The 22,035-nt window shown below is 47.2% G+C and overlaps 1 protein-coding gene across 1 annotated transcript; it reads right to left on the bottom strand.

The window, feature by feature from the left end:
* Window positions 1-10,184: 10,184 nt before the first annotated feature.
* Window positions 10,185-21,877, bottom strand: ZSCAN32 (zinc finger and SCAN domain containing 32). Its single transcript, XM_014833047.3, is given in 10 exon segments — window positions 10,185-10,843; window positions 10,845-11,160; window positions 11,904-12,386; window positions 13,916-13,918; window positions 15,953-16,042; window positions 16,045-16,075; window positions 16,397-16,497; window positions 18,193-18,349; window positions 19,690-20,167; window positions 21,761-21,877. Coding segments are annotated over 9 exon segments (2,070 nt in total). The 5' UTR covers window positions 20,053-20,167; window positions 21,761-21,877; the 3' UTR covers window positions 10,185-10,317.
* Between the last annotated feature and the right edge of the window lie 158 nt (window positions 21,878-22,035).

The following is a 22,035-nucleotide window of genomic DNA, read 5'->3' as shown; positions in this document are numbered from 1 at the left end:
CGTTGTGCGCCCTTGTGCCGGGCGGTGGCGACACGAAGACAATACTGACGCGCTCCTTGCCCTCAGAGAGCCTCGAACTAGTGGAGGAGATGAACCCGTCAGAAACAAATTCTGGTGTTAGGTGGAGCAGGATAAGGCGCCCTAAGAGAGAGTTACAGACAGCGCCAAGGAGTTCAAAGTGTTAGGAGGCTTCAAGAAGGTGGTGGTGGTGCTGTGGGTTCTCTTGCCTTCTTTGATGGTGCACTCGTTGAGGGCATAAAAGTTTCCGTATTTCTGCATTTCTCATGCCTAGGTTCAGGTCCTCTTCCTCCTGTGATTGGGAGAGATGAAGACCGGCAGCCCCTTGTGTTCAGTTTCTATGGAAGGAATGAGTCAGGCCTTGGGGAAAGAGTGTTCTAGACAGGGAAAGTTCAGTGGGCAAAGGTACTAAGGCAGGACCTGGAACCAGTTCGCCCATGCTGGACTGTGTACTGAGGGCAGTGAGGCTGGAGGGGTAGGTTGGGCCCTGAATGGCAGGGAGAGCCTTGCAAGCTTGGAGATCTTGGCTTATTTCAGTGGCAACAAGAAGTCTTGAAGGCTTTGAGCAGAGGAGTTACCATTGGATTAGATTTGTAGAAAGTCCAGAAGTTGAGGATCTGCTCTATAGGCAGGCCAGGTGGACAGATGGAAGTCTCTTACACCAGCCTGGGCTAATGACATGTCCCTAGACCAGTGGTTCTCAACCAGGGGCGATTTTGCTGCTCAAAGACATTTCCCAATGTCCGGAGTCAATTTTGTTGTCACACAAGGCGGGTGCTACTCACATCTGGTGGGTGGAGGCCAGGAATGTAGCTAAACATCCTAGGCTGCATAGGACACCACCCACACAAACACACAACAAAGACCTGTCCAGCCCGAAATGTCAATAGTGCCAAGGTTCAGGAATCCTGCCCTAGAGCCAAAGTAGTGGAAATGAAGGGGAGACAGATGTCAGAGACATGTCACCCAGAAACCAGTCTTAGTCTCCATTTGTATTGTCTATAATGCTTAAGTACTTGACACCCAGTCAATTAATCAGGTCTGATGACCCCAGTCTTCCTTATATGTTTTCACCCATTCATTCATTTGCCAGATATTTATTTAGCAGCAGAGACTATTTGAGGTGCTGTGATTCAACAATGAACAAAACAAATTCCCTGCTCCCCAAGAACCTTACGTTCTTGCAGAGGATGACGGATATTGACCCTATATGTACATGTCAAGTAGTGAGGTATGCCATGAAGAAGTTCCCGTGAAATGGAGTTTCTCTTGCTACCACCGTAGACCATTAACTCTGCACTTTCTGGGTGCCAAGCACTGGGCTAGAGACTTTACAAATAGCTAATAATATTTTTCTCTCTCCTGCAAGGTAGCTGTTATTACTCTCAGATGAGAAAAAGAGGCTCAGAGAAGTTGAACAGTTTGCCCAGAACCAGCTGGTGTGGGGTTCTGGTCGAACTGTGGACCAGATGCACCTGATAGTCAAAGTCTGTGCTATTTCTATTAGGTAACACTGTCTCATAGACCAAGCTGATTTGAACAGAGAATAAATTTATACCTTCTGGGGCTGACCCCGTGGCCAAGTGGTTAAGTTCGTGCACTCCGCTGCAGGCGGCCCAGTGTTTTGTTGGTTCAAATCCTGGGCGCGGACATGGCACTGCTCATCAAACCACGCTGAGGCAGCATCCCACATGCCACAACTAGAAGGACCCACAACGAAGAATATACAACTATGTACTGGGGGGCTTTGAGGAGAAAAAGGAAAAAAATAAAATCTTTAAAAAAAAATAAAAAATAAATTTATACCTTCTTTCTTACACTTAGAAAGTGAACTAGAAATGAACTCTCACATTGACATCTTTCTCTTTTCAGAGTGAAGTTTTTATCGGAGAGGAGTAGCTGGAGGTGATTCTTCAGAGTTGTAGGAACTGAATTTGGGGCCACAGATCAGCCTCAGTTTCAGTTGAATTCCTCTTTATGGCTCACATTCTCTCAGTTGGCTCATGGCAGAAGCTGACCTCTCAGAGAGGTTGGCATGTTGGAGATCTCCCCCCAGCTCTTTAGACTCTCCAGTTATCAGCAAGTTCTGGGCCTCATAAGGCTTTTATCCAGCTCCAGGAGCCCTGCTGTTGATGGCTGCAGCCCAAGCTGCATTCAAGGAGAAGATCCTGGAGCTGAAGCAATGTCTGACCCACGTGCACAGGGAAATCCAAGACTGTGTGGGCACATGTCATCCAGCAATTATTGAGAAGGCAGTGAGCTTGGTGCAGGATTTGGAGTGAGAACCCAGGAGACCAAAGGAGTGGTGAGAAGGGGAGTCTGTAAGGGAAAATGGAGATCAGGTCACAGAGGGCCCGGGTTCAGGGACAGGCAGCTGTAACAAAGTGGAGAACATTGATTTTGCTGCTGCTTCTTAAGCACTTATTTATTTTTCTGATTGTTGTCTATGCCAGCTTTCCTAAGAGAACAGACTTTCTTTCTCTTTTAAAGGAAGGAGGGTGGGTGGAGGGTGAGGTGAGACCCGCACCAATCACTGAGTTTTCAGTATATCTCTGCTCCCAAAAATGAAAGAAAGGAGATATTGCCCTCTGTAAAACTCAACCTTTCTCCTCTGCACGTTGTATTCACCTGAGCCGGCTCTGTGAATGAGAATCTTGTTTTAACTGAAGTGCTTGCTCTCAGATGGAGGGAGTATAATGCCCAGCAAGCTGTGGGAACTTTGCTTGAGTCCTCAGTGTCTGAGTCACACCTCTTCCGAAAACAGATCAGTACAACTGGATTTCCGGTCAGGAGAGGCCCTGAGTAGGTCACTGGGGGCTGAGAGCAGTGCTGCAAAGTGTAACAGAGCTGAGGGTCTCAGGCTGGGGGCCTTCTACAGCCCTCCCTGCACTGCCTTGAGCAAAAATGACATTGCCGTGCTCTCTGCCACTGTCAGGTGTGGCAGTGGGATCCTGACTCTCTTCTACTCTGCCCAGCAGCACATACCACCCTCCTCATTCCAGTTGTTAGGTCTGGCTTCCTGGGAATCTCTATTCCTGTACCTTTCTTCCCTTGGCCCATAGGATGATCTGGGGTGGAGTAGGGGAGGTAGGGTGTCAGTGGTGGGATTTTATTTCCTGGTGTTGGTGTGTGTGCTCCCAGAAAAGCCAGCAACCCTGAGGTTATGTGGAGAGTTGCCAAGCTTTATTGGAGCCCTTGAAGCTTATCTTCTGGGGCTTTCCCAAGAGAAAAGCCAGAACACCTGCTCAGACCACTCATGCCATGAGCCCTTAAAGAGGAACCCTGCTATTTAAAGAAAATGGTGAGATAGAGAGTCTCAGGCTGGAAAAGGAAGAGGCATGACGAATCCAGGATGAGAGTTTGTCAGGGCCCATGGGATCACAGACATGATCTTATAGTTCTGTCATGACCAGAATTGGGATGCAGATGTTAGGCTGAGACAGCTCAGTTCCAAAGGTAGGCTACGTATTCCTCTGGTCCTCCCTTCAGAAAGGCTCATTCCATGGTAGCTCTTACAAGGGTCATGTATGAAGCTGGTCTATATTTGGGGCATTCATGGTGACCTACTGCTACCCAAGGAAGAGAGCTTGATCTTAGTTTAGACTGATAAGAAAATTTTCTGAATGAGTATGTGTGAGCTAGTCCAACCTGGAAGGGTGATTCTGAATCAGAAGACACTACCAGAGGGGTGAAAATCTCCAGAGAGAAGATCTCATTTGGAAGTGTCAGGTGACTTGGCCATTGAGGAAATGACAATAGAGCTGGAATGATCTATAGCCAGGTATCTAGCACTACCTAAATAGCCAAGCTAAGAGGAAAAAGGAGAGTCTAGATGAAAGGATGAGCCCCCACTGTGTGCTTGGCCAAACCCAGGAGCAGCAGAGAGTACACTAATTCTACATCTGACATGCCAGCTTACTGCCACTGTCTCCTGTATCTGAGTGTGAAGTCTTGATTTGTAACACAAATCCAACTGGAGATTCCAATGGACAATGCCTTGATGGCTAATCACCTATGGCCTCTGATGGATAACGCCTCGATGGTAAGGGGGACTGTGTGACCATCCTCTATAACAAGTGAGATCTCTGATGAGTCTCCTTTCTTTGTAATGGGTCTGTTTTTGCCTGTTCTACCTTTAGGCTGTAAAATGTAAAAGCTTCTAAGGGACCATGTCTAATTTATACTGTGTAATACCTAGGTCTTAATCTAGTGCCAGGCACAACAGCATTCCTGGGAGATAGTTGGTGGTCATCAGTGTGAGATGCAGCCTAAGCTGTGCCTAGGTCCTCCCAAAGGCACGGTGCTTGTGGTCCCTGCCACGAGACTACCCTGATGGTAGTAACATGCAGTATAAGGTCTGTATTCCAAGGTTTCACAGAAATCCTTAGTCAGAAAGAGTGTTGAGAGCGACAGACTGAAGGAATTAAAGGCTTTGGAATTGACTTGACCCACGTTCAAAATCCAACTCCTTAACTTTAGTCACTATGCAAGTCACTTAACCCATTATAGCAGGTATGTGGTGTGGCTGCCAGGAAACCCAGACTTTACTTCCCATTCTCAGTAAATCCAAAATTTATGCAAGACTCCCGAGGTGCCACTAGAATGTCCAAGTGTATGGGGAATGCCTGAGCAGCTTCGGGAGCACAGCTTCCTCCAGATGCCAGAGCAGGGCGGCACCAAGTTCAAAATCTTTCAGGCTAACTGCCCTACCACAGGGAACTGTGAGGGTAGTTGCTAGAGTCCTGTGTTCTCCGCAGGTAAAGAACGCTCAGTCCTTCTCTTTGTCTCTACCCTGAAGTCAAGCCAAGGATGAGCAGCAGGACTGCACGGAGTCTGGAATTGATAATGGTAAAAGCGAGCATTCACATGTGAGAAAGTGAGCGATGATATGGGTACACTCGAGTCCAGGATCCCAGAAGTCCTGGGCAGTTCCTAAAATGACTGGTAAGCCGGTCCCCTCACAGGAGAGGCATAGAAGAGGTGGCAAGAGGAAAGGAAAGTGAGCTAAGTAGGCTTGACGGGCCCAGCTCTTGTTTTGGCTGTGACCATGCATCCACCAGCTTAGGCTGAGAATCCACAAGAGGTGTGTGACGAGGATGACAATGTGTAGGCTTTGCCCTGCTTCTCTGGGTTGTGAGCATATCTGATCCAGTCTGTGGTAAGTGGTTAGGAATCCTTGGGAAAAAGGAATAGCGTCAATTGAAGAATTCTATCAGTTAGTTAAAATGTTTCCGTGAGAAACGGAGGTATAGAAACTACATGGAGGGCCCAAGTATTTAAGTTACAGGCAAAACTAACTGGCTTTTAATGGACGTCTGGAGGGCTGAACCAAACCAGGAGGGTACTGTTACACATCAGAGGAAATCTATAGACTTGACGGTGTTACCTTTTGTGTACCCACATCAAATTCCTTCTCAAGTGGTTAGTGTGGTGATGACGCTGCATTAGACAATGGGAGACAGACACTAAGGTAACAGAGATAGCAACTGTAGGAAGCAGCTACCACATGTGGGGTTAGGGGCGCATAGGGAAGATGTTGTGTTTGTCATAATTTGGAAGCTTGGAAGAGAGGTCCTGAAGACCTGGGACTCGGATCCTGGGGGTTGCTGCCCGACTGGTGCTGGTACAGGTTTTCCCCACTACCCTAAAGTAGAGTGTTGCAATGAACCCTTTCGTAAGCCAAGGCAGTGTAAAGCAAAGAAGCAATTACCAATAGTTTATATGAGAACAATTTTTGAGCGTTCCCAGATCCAAAAAATAACCTACCAAATCATACAAATAACACATAAAACCTCACATACTAACATAGTGAAAGCAGGAAGGATATGATAAATACACAGCCTGTATAAAATAGAAATAATGTACGTACAGTGTAGTTTCACTTACCAGAATCGGGAAGAGTGTGAGCACACTGGAAGGCTGAGAGGTGGTGGTGGTGATGGTGGTGTGTTAGGCTGAGCCGTCAGAGGTTGAAGTGGTGGGAGGTACAGGAGACCAGGGTGTAGGAGAGAGGAAGAGGGTTATCTGTTAACATCCCGTCACTGTCTGAATCCATCAGTCCAGGCAGGTCACCAACATCTGCACCTTCTACATCTGCTTGCCTCCAGTCGAAGGGCAAGGTTAGTAGTCCGCTGTGCCTGATCTTTCAGGCTTGAGTTGCGACCATATGTTTGACTGCTTAGCCACTGTAATGGCTCGCTGTAAAAGAAACACTGAACACTATTTTCACTTTTTGCCTTTTTTTCATGGAAGTGAAAATTTTCTTCGGATTTCTTTTGGTTAGCAAAAGGTCTTTTATAAATGCGAAGTGCTGTAAACTGACCTGTCAGTTAGTGTGGAAAACCTCTACCTCTGAGGGGCCTGATGAGGCTGGTTCTGGAAGATAGTTTCTAGTTAGTTCACTGCTTTTTGTATTTGCCTCATACTACAATAGCGGATAAATTATATGCAATCAAATATTTCCTTTATGAGGCCGGCCCAGTGGCATAGTGGTGAAGTTCACACTCTCTGCTTCAGCAGTGGGGGTTCGCCGGCTCTGATCCTGGGCCCGGACCTACCCACCACTCATTAAGCCGTGCTGAGGCAGCGTCACACATAGAACTAGAGGACCTATGACTGGCTTATACAACTACGTGCTGGGGCTTTGGGGAGGAAAAAAAAAGAGAGAAGATTGGCCACAGATGTTAGCTCAGGGCCAATATTAAAGGAAAAAAGAAAGAAAACATTTCCTTTATGAATGCACAAGTGCATTCTACAGTTCTTACCTCTCTACCCCAGACCATCCAGCGTAGCTGACAGGCAAAGTTTGGGAACTCTAGTATTCTGTGTTCCTTTTCCTGCCTAGTAGACTAGAGGATAAAGCGGACTAAAGTGGATAAAGAGGATAAAGTGGACTAAAGGATAAAGTCTGGAGGGTGGAGGCCACCCAAAAATGTAAGGAGTTCAACAGTTGCATCCTGCCGGGAGCCGTGGCTACATCATTTGATCGGCTGTTTGACAGGGTCCAGCCGATTAACGCGGAGGGGTGCAGGGTCGCCCCTTGGTGAAGAATAACCGACCGGCCCCTCACATAGTTCTGAAACCTGTGCTGCTTCTAATTGCCCTTCATTCCTTTTCCTTTCTTAACCTCCAGTTTTCACTCCTTTGGGTGGCTGCTTGGGAGGCACTACCTCCCGGGAAAATTAGATATAGTAAGAGAATGTGACCACCTGCAGGTAACTTTCAAGATATTTTTCAGTTGATTATTCGAGGAGCACACAGTCCCATTTGAGACAAGCAGAAAGGAATCCTGCCCAGATAAGATGTCGAATTAGGTTTATGGCCTCCATCTGGTTAATGTTTCCTTCTTCCTCCAGTTCTTTGTCTAAATACATATGCATCGTCCCTCCAAGTTTGCTGGTTAATTGGATGATCAAGAAGTATCTATATATTATTCTTGACCTTCTGCTTTCTGTTAAAATGTTATAGAGGTTTTCTCCTAAAAGCAATAAATAATAAATAATTGATGAGTAGAAGGGCCGAGGGGTGCAGGGATGCCCCTCGGTGAAGAATGGCCGGCTGACACCCCTGATATTTTCTGAATTATATGCATGCTTTCTATCAAGGTTATGGCTATACTTATTTCTGTTTTTTATTCTTGAAGATATATAGTTTAGCTTAGCTTTTCAGCCCTTTACTTTACTAACAAAATGATATTTTCTCCGGGCAGTGTGCTTAAGGGACTGTTAGCTCTACAACCTAAAAGACAAAGAAATGCTTTCACCCCCTAAAGGGCGCGGGAATGTAAAGATGTTTAACTGCCCGCTGAGAATGCAAATAGCGCTGGGGATAAGACACCCTGGAGTCGCCTTTTGTTCCCATTAACCATCCACACTAATGGTGTAAATGATTGAGGGAGGCAGGGATGGTTCCCCCAGGATGTAACCAGACGGAATGCTGTCCTGTCTGGAGGCCTGGACCTTCTCTCTTTGATTTAACTTTACCATGAATTATGACAGGTGTCTAGGTACCTATCTCTTTTAGCTTAGAGACAACAAACACTAGTTAATTGCGGAGAACACTACCATTAACCTTATGCTCTATAGAATAGAATGCTAATAAATATTCTTGTGCTCGTTTTTTACTTCCTTATCTCTCTGAGAATATTTGTAGAGCTATTTCTGTACGAATCCGGAAAAATATAAAAACGACACTTGTGCACAGTAAAGTTGGACTTGCTAATACCAACCCAAGTCTCACGTCCCCTTTATTTTCCCCTCATTGCGCCGACGCCGTCCAACCCTCAGGAACCTGGACTCAGCCGGGGCGGGACTCCGGCAGCATCCCACTCCCCGGCCCCAGCCCCAGCCGACCCAGGAGTGGGAGGAACCTGCTGGTGAGGCCTTGATGAGTACCTCTATTTCCTTACACTTCCACTAGCTTTCCTCCTTTATCAAATCCGACTTAAGTGAATTGGTATCCAAAGCCCTTGAGTAATCGATCCACCCCCAGGCTGTCTCCCTTTTCCCCACCATGAATCTCCAGTGATGTTGGACTGACCGAAACAGGGTACATTCAAGCCCACTTCTCTGCCTTTGCCTGAGCTTTTCAAAGATAGTATTTTTCCCTCTGTGTAGAGCAGAGGTAAGTATGTGACTCTGGGAATTGGCCTGTGTAGCTTGTCCTAGGGACATGCTCCAGGAGAGTGTATGTGGGAAACGTGGAGTGGCCCAGGCAAGGCTCACCCTGAGGAAACACAGAAGTATACTCTTACATCCTGCCTTTCATTCACCTTCTTCCCCAAAATTAAAAAAAAAAGAAATTTGGGGCTGGCCCCGTGGCCGAGTGGTTACGTTTGCACGCTCTGCTTCTGAGACCCAGGGTTTCGCTGGTTCAAGTCCTGGGTGCGGATATGGCACCGCTCATTGAGCCATACTGAGGTGGTGTCCCACATGCCACAACTGGAAGGACCCACAACTAAAAGTACACAACTATGTACTGGGGGTCTTTGGGGAGAAAAAGGAAAAAATAAATCTTTAAAAAGAAAAGAAAAGAAATTTGGTTGAGGTAGAATGCACATTCTCCTTTGCTCATATTTAATTCCTCAAAAAGGCTCAAGCAGAGACTGTGACACTTGCTTTTCACTATAGCTTAGTTAAGGTGCTAACACCCTGTATGCACAGGCCAAGAACCATGGACAGTACAGCTATCTTTTAATGCTTTTTTCCATGTTGATTTTACAGAAGCTTAAACATTCCCTTGATCGGGATCAGTAAGTTTTACATTTTGTTTAGTGCTTCTCACACCAACCCTTCCTTGCACCTGCAGTCAGAGCCTCCTGCAGCCCCTATATTTTCTTACTCCTGTGATCTCCCTTCTCAGTAATGGCTCAAACCCTTCCCAATGCAATTCTATTCCTCCTCTCCCCGTTTCTTGCCCCTTATTCCTTCTCTGCATGTCCTACTGCCCTGAAGCAGGCTCTACACTTATATGCTCTCCAGAACCCTGCAGGCTTCTGTGTGAGTATAATGTTCCCAAGGGAGAAAATTACAACCAAAGGCCAGGGAAGTGGAGGGAGAAACACCTTTATTTTCATCAGAAACAGTAATGCTTATAAACTTGTAAAAACATCACTATAAGAGACAAGAAACCAGGAACTGGGATGGGGTTGATGGTAAAATTAGGAATCTTACAAAGATTATTCAAGATGTTCCACTTGCTCTAAGATTGAGTCACTTAGATTTAGTATAAACCAGTGGCCTAACCTATCCTTCCTACCCTTTGTTCCATTTTTGGTGGTGGCTGGATTCCAGAGTAGTGACATGCTCTAGTTAGCAGCAGTACCTAACAGCAGGTGCCTAGAGGTCAACTATTCGTTAAGAATAGGTCCACGCTATTACCTTGTAGATGTGCTTCCCACCAGGAGAAACAATTCCTTCCCTGGCATGGTGCAGAAACACTTTTCAGACCACTACCCACTCATTCTGTTCAAAACAAGGACACTCTTGCTTTCTGGCAGGACTTATGGATCCTATAGCCTTCTTCCCTTCAAAGAAAAATTGAAGTCCACAGTGAGACAGGACTCTGGAGTTGTAGGAGGAGCTAGAGTTTATCATTCATATGCTGATTCCTATTCCCGGACATGGTTCTGAAGTGCTTAACTGGTTGTCAGTAACTCTACTGCTAAGCCAGGGATTGGCTGATAGAACTCTCCACCATAAGCAGAAGGAAGCTCTGAAAAACATGTTGACCTAAGGAATTGATCTGTCAGGTTTCCTACACACTCATGGCATCTCTCCTCCTTCCTGTGATGTGGGTATCTCATTTATGTACCCCCTGATGGCGTATGAGGGCAGAGTTCTTCGTGAAGCTTTTTGCACACTGACAGCACCTGTAAGTCTTTTCCCCAGTGTGCGTTTTCTGGCGGGCCCTGAAGTGGGAGCTGTTGTTGAAGCTTTTCCCACACTGCTCACAATCATATGGGCTCTCCCCAGGATGGACTGGGTGGTGGCTGCTAAACCAGGAACTGTTGTTGAATCTCTTTCCAGAGACAGGGCACTGATCGGGCTTCTCCCCAGTGTGGGTCCTCTGGTGGACAATGAGGCTGGAGCTCTGGCTGAAGCTTTTCCCACATTCTCCACACTGGTAGGGTCTCTCCCCTGTGTGAGTTCTTAGGTGAGTTGTGAGGGTGGAGTGCTCACTAAAGCCCTTCCCACATTCACTGCACTTGTGAGGCTTGTCTCCTGTGTGGATTCTCTGATGACAAACAAGATAAGAACCTTGGCTAAAGCTTTTCCCACATTTGTGACATTGAGAAGCTTTTTCCAGTTCCGGAGCTGGCTGATGGTGAGGGAGAACTCTGAGAGCACTTCCTCCCACACAGGAGATGTCCACAGGCCTTCCTCCCAGTATGAAGTCTCTGGTGACTCATCCTCTCCTGGGATGGGGGTTTTTCCTCACTCTCACCTGGAGAACATCTATGTTGCCTGCCTGACATTGGCTCATCCTTCCAGCCTCTTGTTAGCTCAGAGTACCAAAAAGTTTCACTAGACTTTCTCCACTGAGCCTTGTTCATTTCTGCTTCCTCTGAATCATCCCATTTCACATTCTCATTTTTAATCCCATTCTTGACCCCAAAATCTGGAAGAAGAGAAATACAATAGACTGGAGAGAAAGAAAAAAAATGGAATGAGAAAAGAGTTAACAATTAAACTACATAAAGAAGAAACACCTAACTGGAATTCTTCACGTGATTCAGTCTTCTGCTAATTAAAAGCCTATGTTTCTCTCTCCAATTGTAGTATGTTTAAGGTCGAAATTTGTGGTCACAGGTAAATATACCCTAAACTCCACCAACTATTCTCCTATTCTATTTCTTTTTGGATGATCTAACACAATGACAAAACTGAGGCAAAGAGTCAAGTTCTGCATCACCAGTCAGTCTGTCTTTACGTGTATTCTGAATTCTTGAATGGCCTAGCTTCTGTGAACAGAAAAACAAAAGGCCACCCTGGGTGACCACCTCAAACATGAAGAGAGCAAGTTGCTGAGTAGCTAGCAAGTGTGGACTTAGGTTATGAAAGGAGGATCAGTGCTGGAGAAAGAGGAAAGGAGAGAGAGTCTGGGCTGGAGGACTAACTGGCAATCTAAGGAAGCAAGGTAATTGGAACTCCATGGGAAAAAGTGACATGGACTCTGTGGAACAGTCTGGCAAATGCAAAATTGGAGTCCAAAGTGCAAGAGAAACAATCTTTAAACACCATGAAAACCAAGACTCCCTGGTCTGTATAAGCTCAACAGAAAGATGATGGCAAGTCCAGAAGCAGAAATGGCTCTCTCTTCATTGCCAGGCTAATGGTCTCTAAGTGGACTTTCCATCCTCTGACTGCCAGAGCCAAGAGTCTTACCAAGTCTGTTGGGTAACAGGAGTGACAGGTCAAGTCTGCTAACTTCCTGGCCAGGATCCCTGAAGTCCTTTTCATCCCCAGCAGCACCATCCACAGTGGTAACTTCTCCAACCTCTGTGGCCTTCCTGTTCTGCTGACTCAACTCTCCAGCATCCATATCACTTCCCTCTTGGCCACAAACAGCATCACTTGTAACAGTTGTTGTGGAAGCCCAGGAGCTTGAAAGGACATCCATTTCCTCATGAAAAGTACAAGGCTCAGGCACATGGCCTCTCCTCACTTTGAGGTAACGTAACTGTAGGCTTTTGAACTTGGTGAGACACTGCTCTGGGGTCTGCAGAAAGCCCTGCTCCTGCAGTTGTGCTGCCATGGCCCTATAGATCTGGATGTTCTGGTGACGAGCCTGGAGTTTTTCATAAAAGTGACAATTACTGAGAATGGCCAGGAGTGTCTTGGTCTCTTCATAGCCCCAGTGCACACCTGCTGCCAGGGAACAAGAAACACAGTGATCAGATCAGAGAGGAGTGGATACCACAGTGCAGGGTTTTAGCAGCCCAAGAACTTACATCCTAGTTTCTCAAACTATGCCACACTGGCTACTGTCATTCCTGGGAACACACCTCCCTGTGGGGTTTTTTCCTAAAACAAAAGCATTCACTGTAGTCGAAAAGACATCCTTTTAGCTGAGGAGTTGCAGAGTATTTTCCTTTTTTTTTTTCCTGCTTTATCTCTCCAAATCCCGCTCATACATAGTTGTATATCCTAGTTGCAGGTCCTTCTTGTTGTGATGCAGAGTATTTTCTAAAGCTGCCCTGTTTATTTCCCTTTATCCTGAATCCCACTCGTTTCCCCTGAGATATGACTCACAAGGGTCGTGCTCGCCTGGCTCCACAGTTGTGGGGATCCCTGAGGGCCTGTGGCTGCACAAGAGGACATGGTGAACATGCAAGACTTGGAGGGAAGCAAAGAGTTAGAGGAGAGAAGAACTACTTATAGGATACTTCTGCCTACTGCCACCTGTGATGCCCAAGTCCCTCCTGATCTGACCCATCCCTGACTGTTTATCTCTCCTGTCATCCATGTAGATACAAGGAACTAACTTACAGCACTTAACTAGGACAAGGTGAGAGTAAGGAGTAAATGTCTGGAAACTGCAAACAGGCTGGCTGTTGTTTCAGAACACACCACACATTCCTCAAAGGGGTGCCCATCTGGGCCAGTCACTGAGGGCTCATTTGTCTAGAGCTGTCCCAACAAGGACGTTCTGATAACATCCAGTCATGATGCTCTCAAGGGCACACAGCCCCTTCTCATTACCCCCTCTCATCCACTCTGCTCTAAGCCATCATCTCAAGCCTGGATTACTGCATGGCCTGCTACATGGTCTGCTTGGTTCCACTCTTGACCTCCTACGTTCTATTCTTGACCCAGAAGTCAAAGTGGGCCCCTATCCTTCATTCAATTCAACTAACATGTATGAGTGTCTACCATGCCACTTTCTGAGAAATGCAAATATCAATAGGACATGGATCCTGCCTTCAATGAGGCACAGTCCAATAAAAGTCTCTGTAACAAGAAGGAGACACAAACAAACGTTTAGGTAGAGTTAAGGGCCAAATTAATTGAAATACTCAAATGGATCCTTTTGAAACTATTACTCCTCTGCTCAGAAACCTTTCAAACCACCCCATTTCGCTCAGAAAGTAAAAGTAATTACAAAGTTCTATATCTAGGGCCAGAATGCCGAATATAGTACTTCCCAAATTATCTGTAAAGAACCAGGTTTTTTGATTGTCTTTAAAAATACAATAAACATGCAGTTGGATAGTGCAGCAATGTCAAATTGCTCTAAGTTTCTAAATGCTTGCTCTCCATTTCAGTTCATGTCACTTTCAATAGCACTCCCCTAAGTGATGTGACTCTGATCTTGTTTATTGTTCTCGTGCTCTCAATCTGCTCTAGTCACACTGGCCTCCTTGCCCAGACTTGCTCCAGCCTCAGAGCTTTTCCACTGGCTGTTCCCTCTGCGTTATACTCTTCACCCAGAGAGCCACATGGCTCGTTCCTGTTCCTCCTTCAAGTCTTTGTTCCAATGTCATTCTCTCAATGAGGACTACTCTGACAACTCCAACAAAAAATGCAACTCACCCTCTGCCCCTGCACTCTTTTTGATGACTCTTACTCTGCTCCATTAGCCCGACAGCTGCAATGGAACCTGATTCCTAGACTAAAATGACAGCCTTCTGAATGCACACAGTGGCACCTGCCAGGACATCACCCATCTTCCATAGAGAACATAGTACTCATTCCTCAGGCTAACATCATCTTCATTCTTTTATGTTCCAGTAAAAAATCTGGGTATAGCACCTACCCAGATAATTCACTACTTTGGTGACAGAAACACACCTGGTTTTGGTTTTCAAATTTCAAAACTCAAAAGAAAATTCCCTGAGTTACCCAGACAACATAAAGGTTTAGGTACTACTTTTCCCTCCATGTAACCTGCACATGGCCAAATGAGTGGCTTCACATTGGAATCCACTATAGCCTTTACCTCAGCATACCCCCTACAGTGAGGAACAGGAACCATCTTCAATTCAAAACTGGAAGACAAGGCCCTCTGTCAGGGAGTGGTTAATTTACAGGTCATCAGTACCAGGACACATGTAGAGAGAGCTCCTCACCCAGGTGGCTCTGGAGCAGGCTGCAAGTGTGAGGCCTCCCACCTTCCTGGAGTGGCTGCTTGCTGTTGGATGGGTACTATCTGAGCCCTCCAGTGTGTTCCCATACCCCACGTTTTTCCATCTCCATGGGCCTTGACTTGGCTCCTGGGGGAAGTGGAGGAGCCCTGTGAGGCCAGCACAGCTCCCACCTCCTTCTGAAAGGCACAGGACTCCAGGCTGTGGCCTCGTCTCCCTCGAGAGTAACTGGCCTGGAGGCTTCTGAACTTGGTTCAACAGTGCTCCTGAGTCTGGTAGAAGCCTTATACACAAGAACTCAGTGTTCCCCACATAGCTGGCTGCTTTGCTGGTGTACCTGGGGTTTCTCATAAAACCGAGGCTCACTCAGAACAGACAGGAAAGTCCTGGCTTTCTCAGCAGCCCAGGGCGCACCTGCCACTTTCCGGTCCACCAAGGCCAGCTGTTTTCGTGTCACCTTGATTTTTAATTCCCCCTTTGCTGGTGTTTCATGGGCTTCCACTCCAGTCTCACTTGTGGAACTCTTACAACTTTTCCTTGCTCTGCAGCCATGGTGGGGAGGGGGGTCCCCAGTGTTCTATTTGATCCAGCCCCAAGATGATATTCAGACCATGAATGGGAAACCCTACATGTGAAGAAGCAGGGAGGAGACATCAAAGCCCAAGCCAGCTGCAGAGCACGTGTCTCTGAATCTGATGGTCAGGGAGGCTGCTCTGAGGAGGAACAGCCCATGTGGTACAGAACTGATGTGAGGAAGGCAAGAGATCAGTCCTGAGACCCTGCAAAAGGGCTCTTGGTGCCTCCTGAAGGGCCTGGGCACAGAAGCAGACTGTCACAGCCAGGTTGTTCTGGTTTTTACTCTCCTCTGCCGCTCAGGACATAGCACAGCTCTGTGTGTGAGCACACGTTCATTCATCTCTCATCTGTTTCTCCCACAGTCTAAGACTACTGTCTGTCTCCTGTGCTGTTTCTCTTGCTGTCTCTCTGTTTCCCCTCCCCCTTTTCCTTGACCTCCCCACACTCTCTGTCCCCACTGCTTTCAGTCTCATGTCCCCTCCCTTGTTCTTGCTCCTTGTCACACATGCTATCCATCCCTGTCATGAGCCCTCTCTTGCTTTCTTTTTCAGTTTCTCTCTTTGTCTCTCTGTCTCTGTCACAGTCTCTGTCTGTGTCTTCCTATCTCTGTGTCTCTTGTTTACTTTCTATATTTTCCTGTTTCTTCCTTCTTTCCCTCTACCTAACAGACTCCCCACTGTCTCTGTGTGTCTCTTTCCTTCTTGGGTTCTTTCTGTCTCTCTGTGAACAACTGAACACATCCATTCTGGACCTAAAGGGAATGCAGATCCTTACCCAGCGAGACGTTTCTGTCATTCTTCCATGTAATACCCCCGTAGAAGGCCCTCTGTGCAGGGCCACAGTGCATCTGTCCTTCCTGACACACGATACAGGGCTGTCCTCACACAGGAGTGGTCCCTGTAACAACACAGGGGTCTGCTGCTACCGATAAAAAAGCACCACGCTAGCCTGAGGTGGGGCAGAGACAGGACCGCAGTCATGAGATCAGGGGCATAGTAAGGCAGACGGAGGTCAGGCCTCTGAGGGAAGGATCGGGGCGAGTAACGAACCATGTGATGATGGCAGAGTAGACAGAATAAGAAAACAAGACAAGAAAAGCTCAATGGACCACCTAAAAACCCTTTCTAACATCTCCAGAAAAGAAGGAGTTTTAGGGTGAGAGTGAGTACAAGGTGAAATGGGAACTTCAAGAGAAAAAAGGTGTCTGCCACAGCTCACCTGGTCCCCTCCTATCCAAAGCAGAGCACCTGTCTCCTGGTCTCGAAGACCCCTCTTCTGGGGATGGTTCCTGGGAGCCTGCAGAGTAAGCCAGGTTGAGGGAGAAAGAGCCACTGTTAGAGGGCAGCTTCCACACAACAGCCACAGAGAAGAGGTTCTGAATGCAGTCCCCGGGCCAGCAGCATGAGCAGCATCTGGGAACCCTTCAGAGATGCATATTCTCGGGCCTCACCTCAGATCTACTCGGACCAGAAGTGCTGGGGGGTGAGGCCTGAGAATCTGTTTGAACACACCCCCAAAATGAGTCTGTGGCACACTCAAGATTGAGGATCACCAGCATACCCAATGGCCTCTCCATGTGCTGTGATGCTCCTTTAACAAGATTCTTGGCATAAGAGCCTTAAAAAAAAAAGAAGAAAGGTTTTTTTTCATTCTAAAGAAATATGTGCACATTACAGAAAAACAAATTTTTAATAGAAAATGGGAAGGAATCTCTTAGATCCCCACCACCCAGAGATAAACATAGTACTCTTCCAAATATGACAGTAACTCAACCCTTTTAATTTTCCTCAGACCAAGATAACATATTCTTTCCCAGATCACCAATCTTCAAGAGTTCTACAAAGGAAATGGTTCATTTTGATGAGCTTCAGAGGACACTCAGAGTTCTGTGACCCCCGGGGAGGTTACAACACTTGGGATCTTGGCAGCCCACGAGCAGAGGGAGCAGCACGCGCCACACAGTGAGTCCCGCCCTCCTTTACTCACAGACCCTAACGCCACAGAAGTCACACACCACAGAGCACAGATGTTCCCAAAGATCAAAAGGAAATGGGGCCAGCCCAGTGGCACAGTGGTTAAGTGCACACATTCCGAAATGGTGGCCTGGGGTTTGCTGGTTTGGATCCCAGTGCGGACACGCCACCGCTTGGCAAGCCATGCTGTGGTAGGTGTCCCACATATAAAGTAGAGGAAGATGGGCACAGACGTTAGCTGAGGGCCAGTCTTCCTCAGCAAAAAGAGGAAGATTGGCAGCAGATGTTAGCTCAGGGCTAATCTTCCCGCAAAAAAAAAAAAAAGAAAAACGGCTAATTTTATATTATGTGAATTTCACCTCAATTTAAAAAAATTTTAATTAAAATTTTTCTAAAAAAATTAAGACCAGTAAAAATAACAACTACAGCTTTGGAAGAAAAGCAAAAATAATAAGAGAAATCTATTCTGGAGGAAATTAAGCTAGATAGGAAAGGGGGTTTAAAGTCTTTAGGTATAACGAAGAACTGCTGGGGCTGGCCTGGTGGCACAGCGGCTAAGTTCGCATGTTCCGCTTCCGCAGCGCGGGGTTCATCGTTCGTATCCTGGGTGCAGAGCTATGCACCGCTTGTCAGGCCATGTTGTGGCAGGCGTCCCACATATAAAGTAGAGGAAGATGGCATGGATGTTAGCTCAGGGCCAGTCTTCCTCAGCAAAAAGAGGAGGATTGGCAGCAGATGTTAGCTCAGGGCTAATCTTCCTCCAAAAAGAAAAAAAAGAACTGCTATGCAGAAGGTGAAGGTAAACATGCTCCCTTTAATACACCTGATTCAGAAGGAATAGAATTAAACTGAAATAAAAGAGGATTAGGCTAACACATAAATGATCTCTAAGATTATTTCAAGTGCTGTTACCATCAACCGAAATTTGAAATCTTGTCTTTTGGATGTATTTCAAAGGCATTTCATCTGGAGCCCAGGGGCAGACTCAAGCTCAGACCTGCATTTCCTCAGGTGAGGGCAGAGGCCTCTGCTTACCTCCTAACTGCTCCCGTGGTCTTTGGAATGAGCTCCGTGACCCCTCCAAAGCCCATTCCTCTGGATGAAGCCCCTGGATCAGATGCGATCTCAGTGACTCTCCGGCTCCTCCTAAAGGGGTCGTCTCCTTGATGAGCACTCTCAAGTCTTTCCCAGAATCCCCCTGAGAACAGACTCTATCATCTGTCACTACAAATTCCCGCCTAAGCTGGACCTACAACCCCTAAGAGTGGCATTAAAAAGTGCTATGAGACATAACGAAGCAGAAGAAAAATATTCTCAGAGCCACTGTAATAAAATAAACATGAATAGAATTTGGTCTCAAGTGATTAAGATCATTTACATGAAAGCTCTTAGCATAGACCTTGACACACCAGAAGGGCTAAAGTGGTGTACATGTGTTGGAAATGAGAGCATCAGCTTTCACATGAGAGAGCTCCTGTGATCTCAGCACTACTGCCATTTTCTCTCCCCCCTAATCCAATGCATCACCAAGTCCAGCCAGTTCTACCTTCAAAAGATCCCTTGCATCAGTCCTCTTCTCTCCCTCTCCACACCCTCCAGCCTGGTCCAAGACACCATCCTCTGTCTGGACTGGACTTCTGTCATTGCCTCTTATCCGCATCTTCTCTGCTGCTGGACCCTCTAACCCATTCTCTCTCTACACAGAATCTAGCAGATCTTTTTAAAACATATGATCATGCCCATCTCTGTTAACACTCTTCAGTGGCTCCCACTGCACGCAAAATAAAAGCCGAACTCCTCTTTGCAGCCTGAAAGGCCCAGCATAAGGTGGCCTCTGCCCTCCTCTCACCTCTCACACCACTCTTCTCCTCGATCCTGAAGCTCCAGCCACAAGTCCCCACTTCCTTCTCAAACATGCCAAGTCCACCCCCACCTGAGGCTCTTGGAGTGTTGCGTGCCCTCTGCCTGGAGTACTCTCTTCCCAGCTCTTGACACAACTGGCTCCTTCTTTCCTTGACCTGTCAGCTCAAATGTTCCCTTGGAGAGGCCTTGCCCCACCACCATTACAAGCAGATATTTTGTGAAACTCATCATGTCCCAAACTGACCACTTTATCCAGGCAGCAAGGATCAGCTCTAATAAAACTGTTTTGTGTACAACACATGACATTCTGCCCTCAAGGAACCTTCCAGCAAAAGAAATTAGATGTTCATTCACCAACATCTCTAATTTTCCCAACCCTCTGAGTAAAGAATAGTGGTCCTTTCCCTGGCCTTGTTTGGAGAATTTTTCTGAGTGTTTTCACCACTCTAAACATTTACTGAATATAAGAATGTCCAAGTTATTTCAGCAAATGAGAAATTCTTCCCATAGACTAAGGACATAGGACCAACCCAAGATAGCTAATACTTTCTGGTGGGTGGCAGAGGGCTATTGTGCATTTCTGAACGGAGCGCCTCTCCAGTTTTTCGATTCCTGTGCTTCTCACCCCCAATTCTTCATAACCAAAACCACAAGGTTCTGCCTTCCTTTTCTCACCTGTTGCCCAGGCACTCTCTGTACATCCTCAACCAGAGCCACAGCTTCCTCGCCATTTTCTGGACGCTGCTCCTTCACCCACGTCCGGATCTCCTCTGGTAAGATGCTCAGAACCTGCTCCATGATCAGCAGCTCCAGAATGTGCTCTTTTCAGTGTGTCTTAGGCCTCAGCCACTGACAACAGAGTTCCCAGAGTTTGCTAAAAGCTTCATTGGGGCCAGCTACCTTCTGGTAGCAGAACTGCCTAAAGTGCTGGCGGGAAGCTTCATAGTCAGGGCTTTTGCTATGAAGGGCTGATTTCTGTCCCTGTGTGGAGGTCTTGCTTGGGGATGGGTGTGCCTGGGGGCTCCTTGCTGCAGCCATAATTTGCTTCAATGAAGTGGCTCACTGGTTGCCACTTCCACTCAGGATTAGGTTCCATCACTTCTCATACCACTGGGAAACAGTTCTGCTGGATACCAGTGAAAGGAGTGTCTTTCTGGAATCAGAGACATGAGAGTGTCACAGATGTGCAAACTCACAGTTGAAAAAGGCTCAACTCTGAAGGGAGGTAAAGAGGTTGGAAAAAGGCAGCAAAAAACTATCCCATATTTCTTCACTCTGCTCCTTGTAATTTATTTCTCTCCTTTTCTTTTACTGCCTCCATAATCCAAGCAGAGGAGCGAAAGCACTAGAAATATCAAAAAACATAGTTTTCTCCCCAGCCAAATTCCTGTGTCTGCTGATGAATTCCCTAAATTAGTCCTTGTGGTGTAGCCAGCTGCTCCTTCTCATGTGCCCCACATTCCAGGTCCTGTCCCTGTTCTCCTCTCCCCTCAAGAGGCCCGCACCCACCTTCCCAATTGCTACCTTGTCTTAAGGAGAGAACAGCACACATGTGCCTCTAGATTAACCTCTTCACCAATATTATACCCTCTCTGCCACCACACACACACAATGTGGCTGATAAATGATTGTTCTGGTTTCCTGTATGCGTTCATCTGCCAGCATTCCACCCCCACTTCTGAGTGCAGCATCTTCTTCCTTTGTGAAAGAGCCCCTCTCTATTCCATGGGCTCCTGTGGCGCTTTTCATTACCGTACCCTTCCCCACATCCCAGGAAGGGGCATCTGACATAGGCTGGGCCTGTCGGAATTCTCCTGTGAGACTTCACATACAGGTAGGGTGGGAGAAGTTCCAAATTTCCTGGGAATTGCTAAATTGGGAGGATGTAAGACTGGAGCTATCTGCAATTATGTCCCACTCTCCATTGCACTCCTCCACCTATGGGGTGAACCTGTTTATAGGAGTAAAACAATTATTTTTTTACAAAATGGATTCAGGTTTCCTTTCTTCCAAAGCACCTGAACCACCTTCACTTACATTCTTTTTACATTTCAATGGCTGGAGGAGCTAGAGATAGAGATGAAAGGCATGACTGTTAGCAGTCCTTTTTAACAGAAAAGCACGTCAGAGCTAGCTCCTCAGCACAAAGGCCAGGATTAGAACCTGTCCCCTTGCCTTACACATTTTCCTACATCCTGCACCTTACCTGGATGAAGAATTTAATGCTATTCTATTTTTATGCAGAAGGCGGAGCCTGCACTCCTCTTGATCCCTAAGATCCCACTCATAGTTAATTTTTAAATGCTGGTCTCTCAGAAATGTGTTTCTCTCCGGCGTTGATCCAAACACTCAGCGGAAAGCAGGATGAGAATGGGAGTGGGGCTGACTGACTTTTCACTCCGCAAGGATGCACTGAGTACTCCCAGTGCACTCAGTGCTAGGGTTAGGTACTGTGGCTGAAGCGGAGAGGGAAACAAGTGCGCACGCTCCCGCTGCAGCGACACAGGGATGAGACAAGCAGGGTCACAGGCTAGAGGGAGTCCGGGCTCGGACACAGGGATCGGGACCCTGCCTGGCGGTCTTCAGTGGGCCGGGGTCACCGGGACTAGGGGCCGCGCCGCAGGAAGGTGACCGTGGAGCGTGAGAGGGGCTCCCGGCCCTTGCCCAACCGCCCTGAAAAGACTCTCAGCGGCAAAGGGCTCCCAGGCCGGCGTGGGGTCCGGCCTCGAGGAAGCAGACCACTTACCGAAGGCGCACGCCCTCGACTCCGCCCAAACTCGCTCAGCCACCGGGGCGGAAGTTAGCGCCGCAAGCCCCGGCGCTAGCCCGCCTACTGCGCATGCTCGCAAGGCGTCCACCGAACTACAACTCCCGGGCTGCACTACGACGGCTGGCGCGGTTCTTCGCCAGCATCGACAGAGTCAGCAGCCAATAGACGAAAGAGAACGCTCTTGAGGAGCCAATCCCTCTGTGGAGGAGGCGGGCCCTCCCGCGGCGTAATTCCTAGGCAGCCAGTGGGAG

Source organism: Equus asinus, chromosome 14 (genome assembly GCF_041296235.1).
Source record: "Equus asinus isolate D_3611 breed Donkey chromosome 14, EquAss-T2T_v2, whole genome shotgun sequence".
NCBI lineage: Eukaryota > Metazoa > Chordata > Mammalia > Perissodactyla > Equidae > Equus > Equus asinus.
The sequence above is the reverse complement of the archived record's forward strand: the minus strand, read 5'-3'. Positions and strand labels throughout refer to the sequence as shown.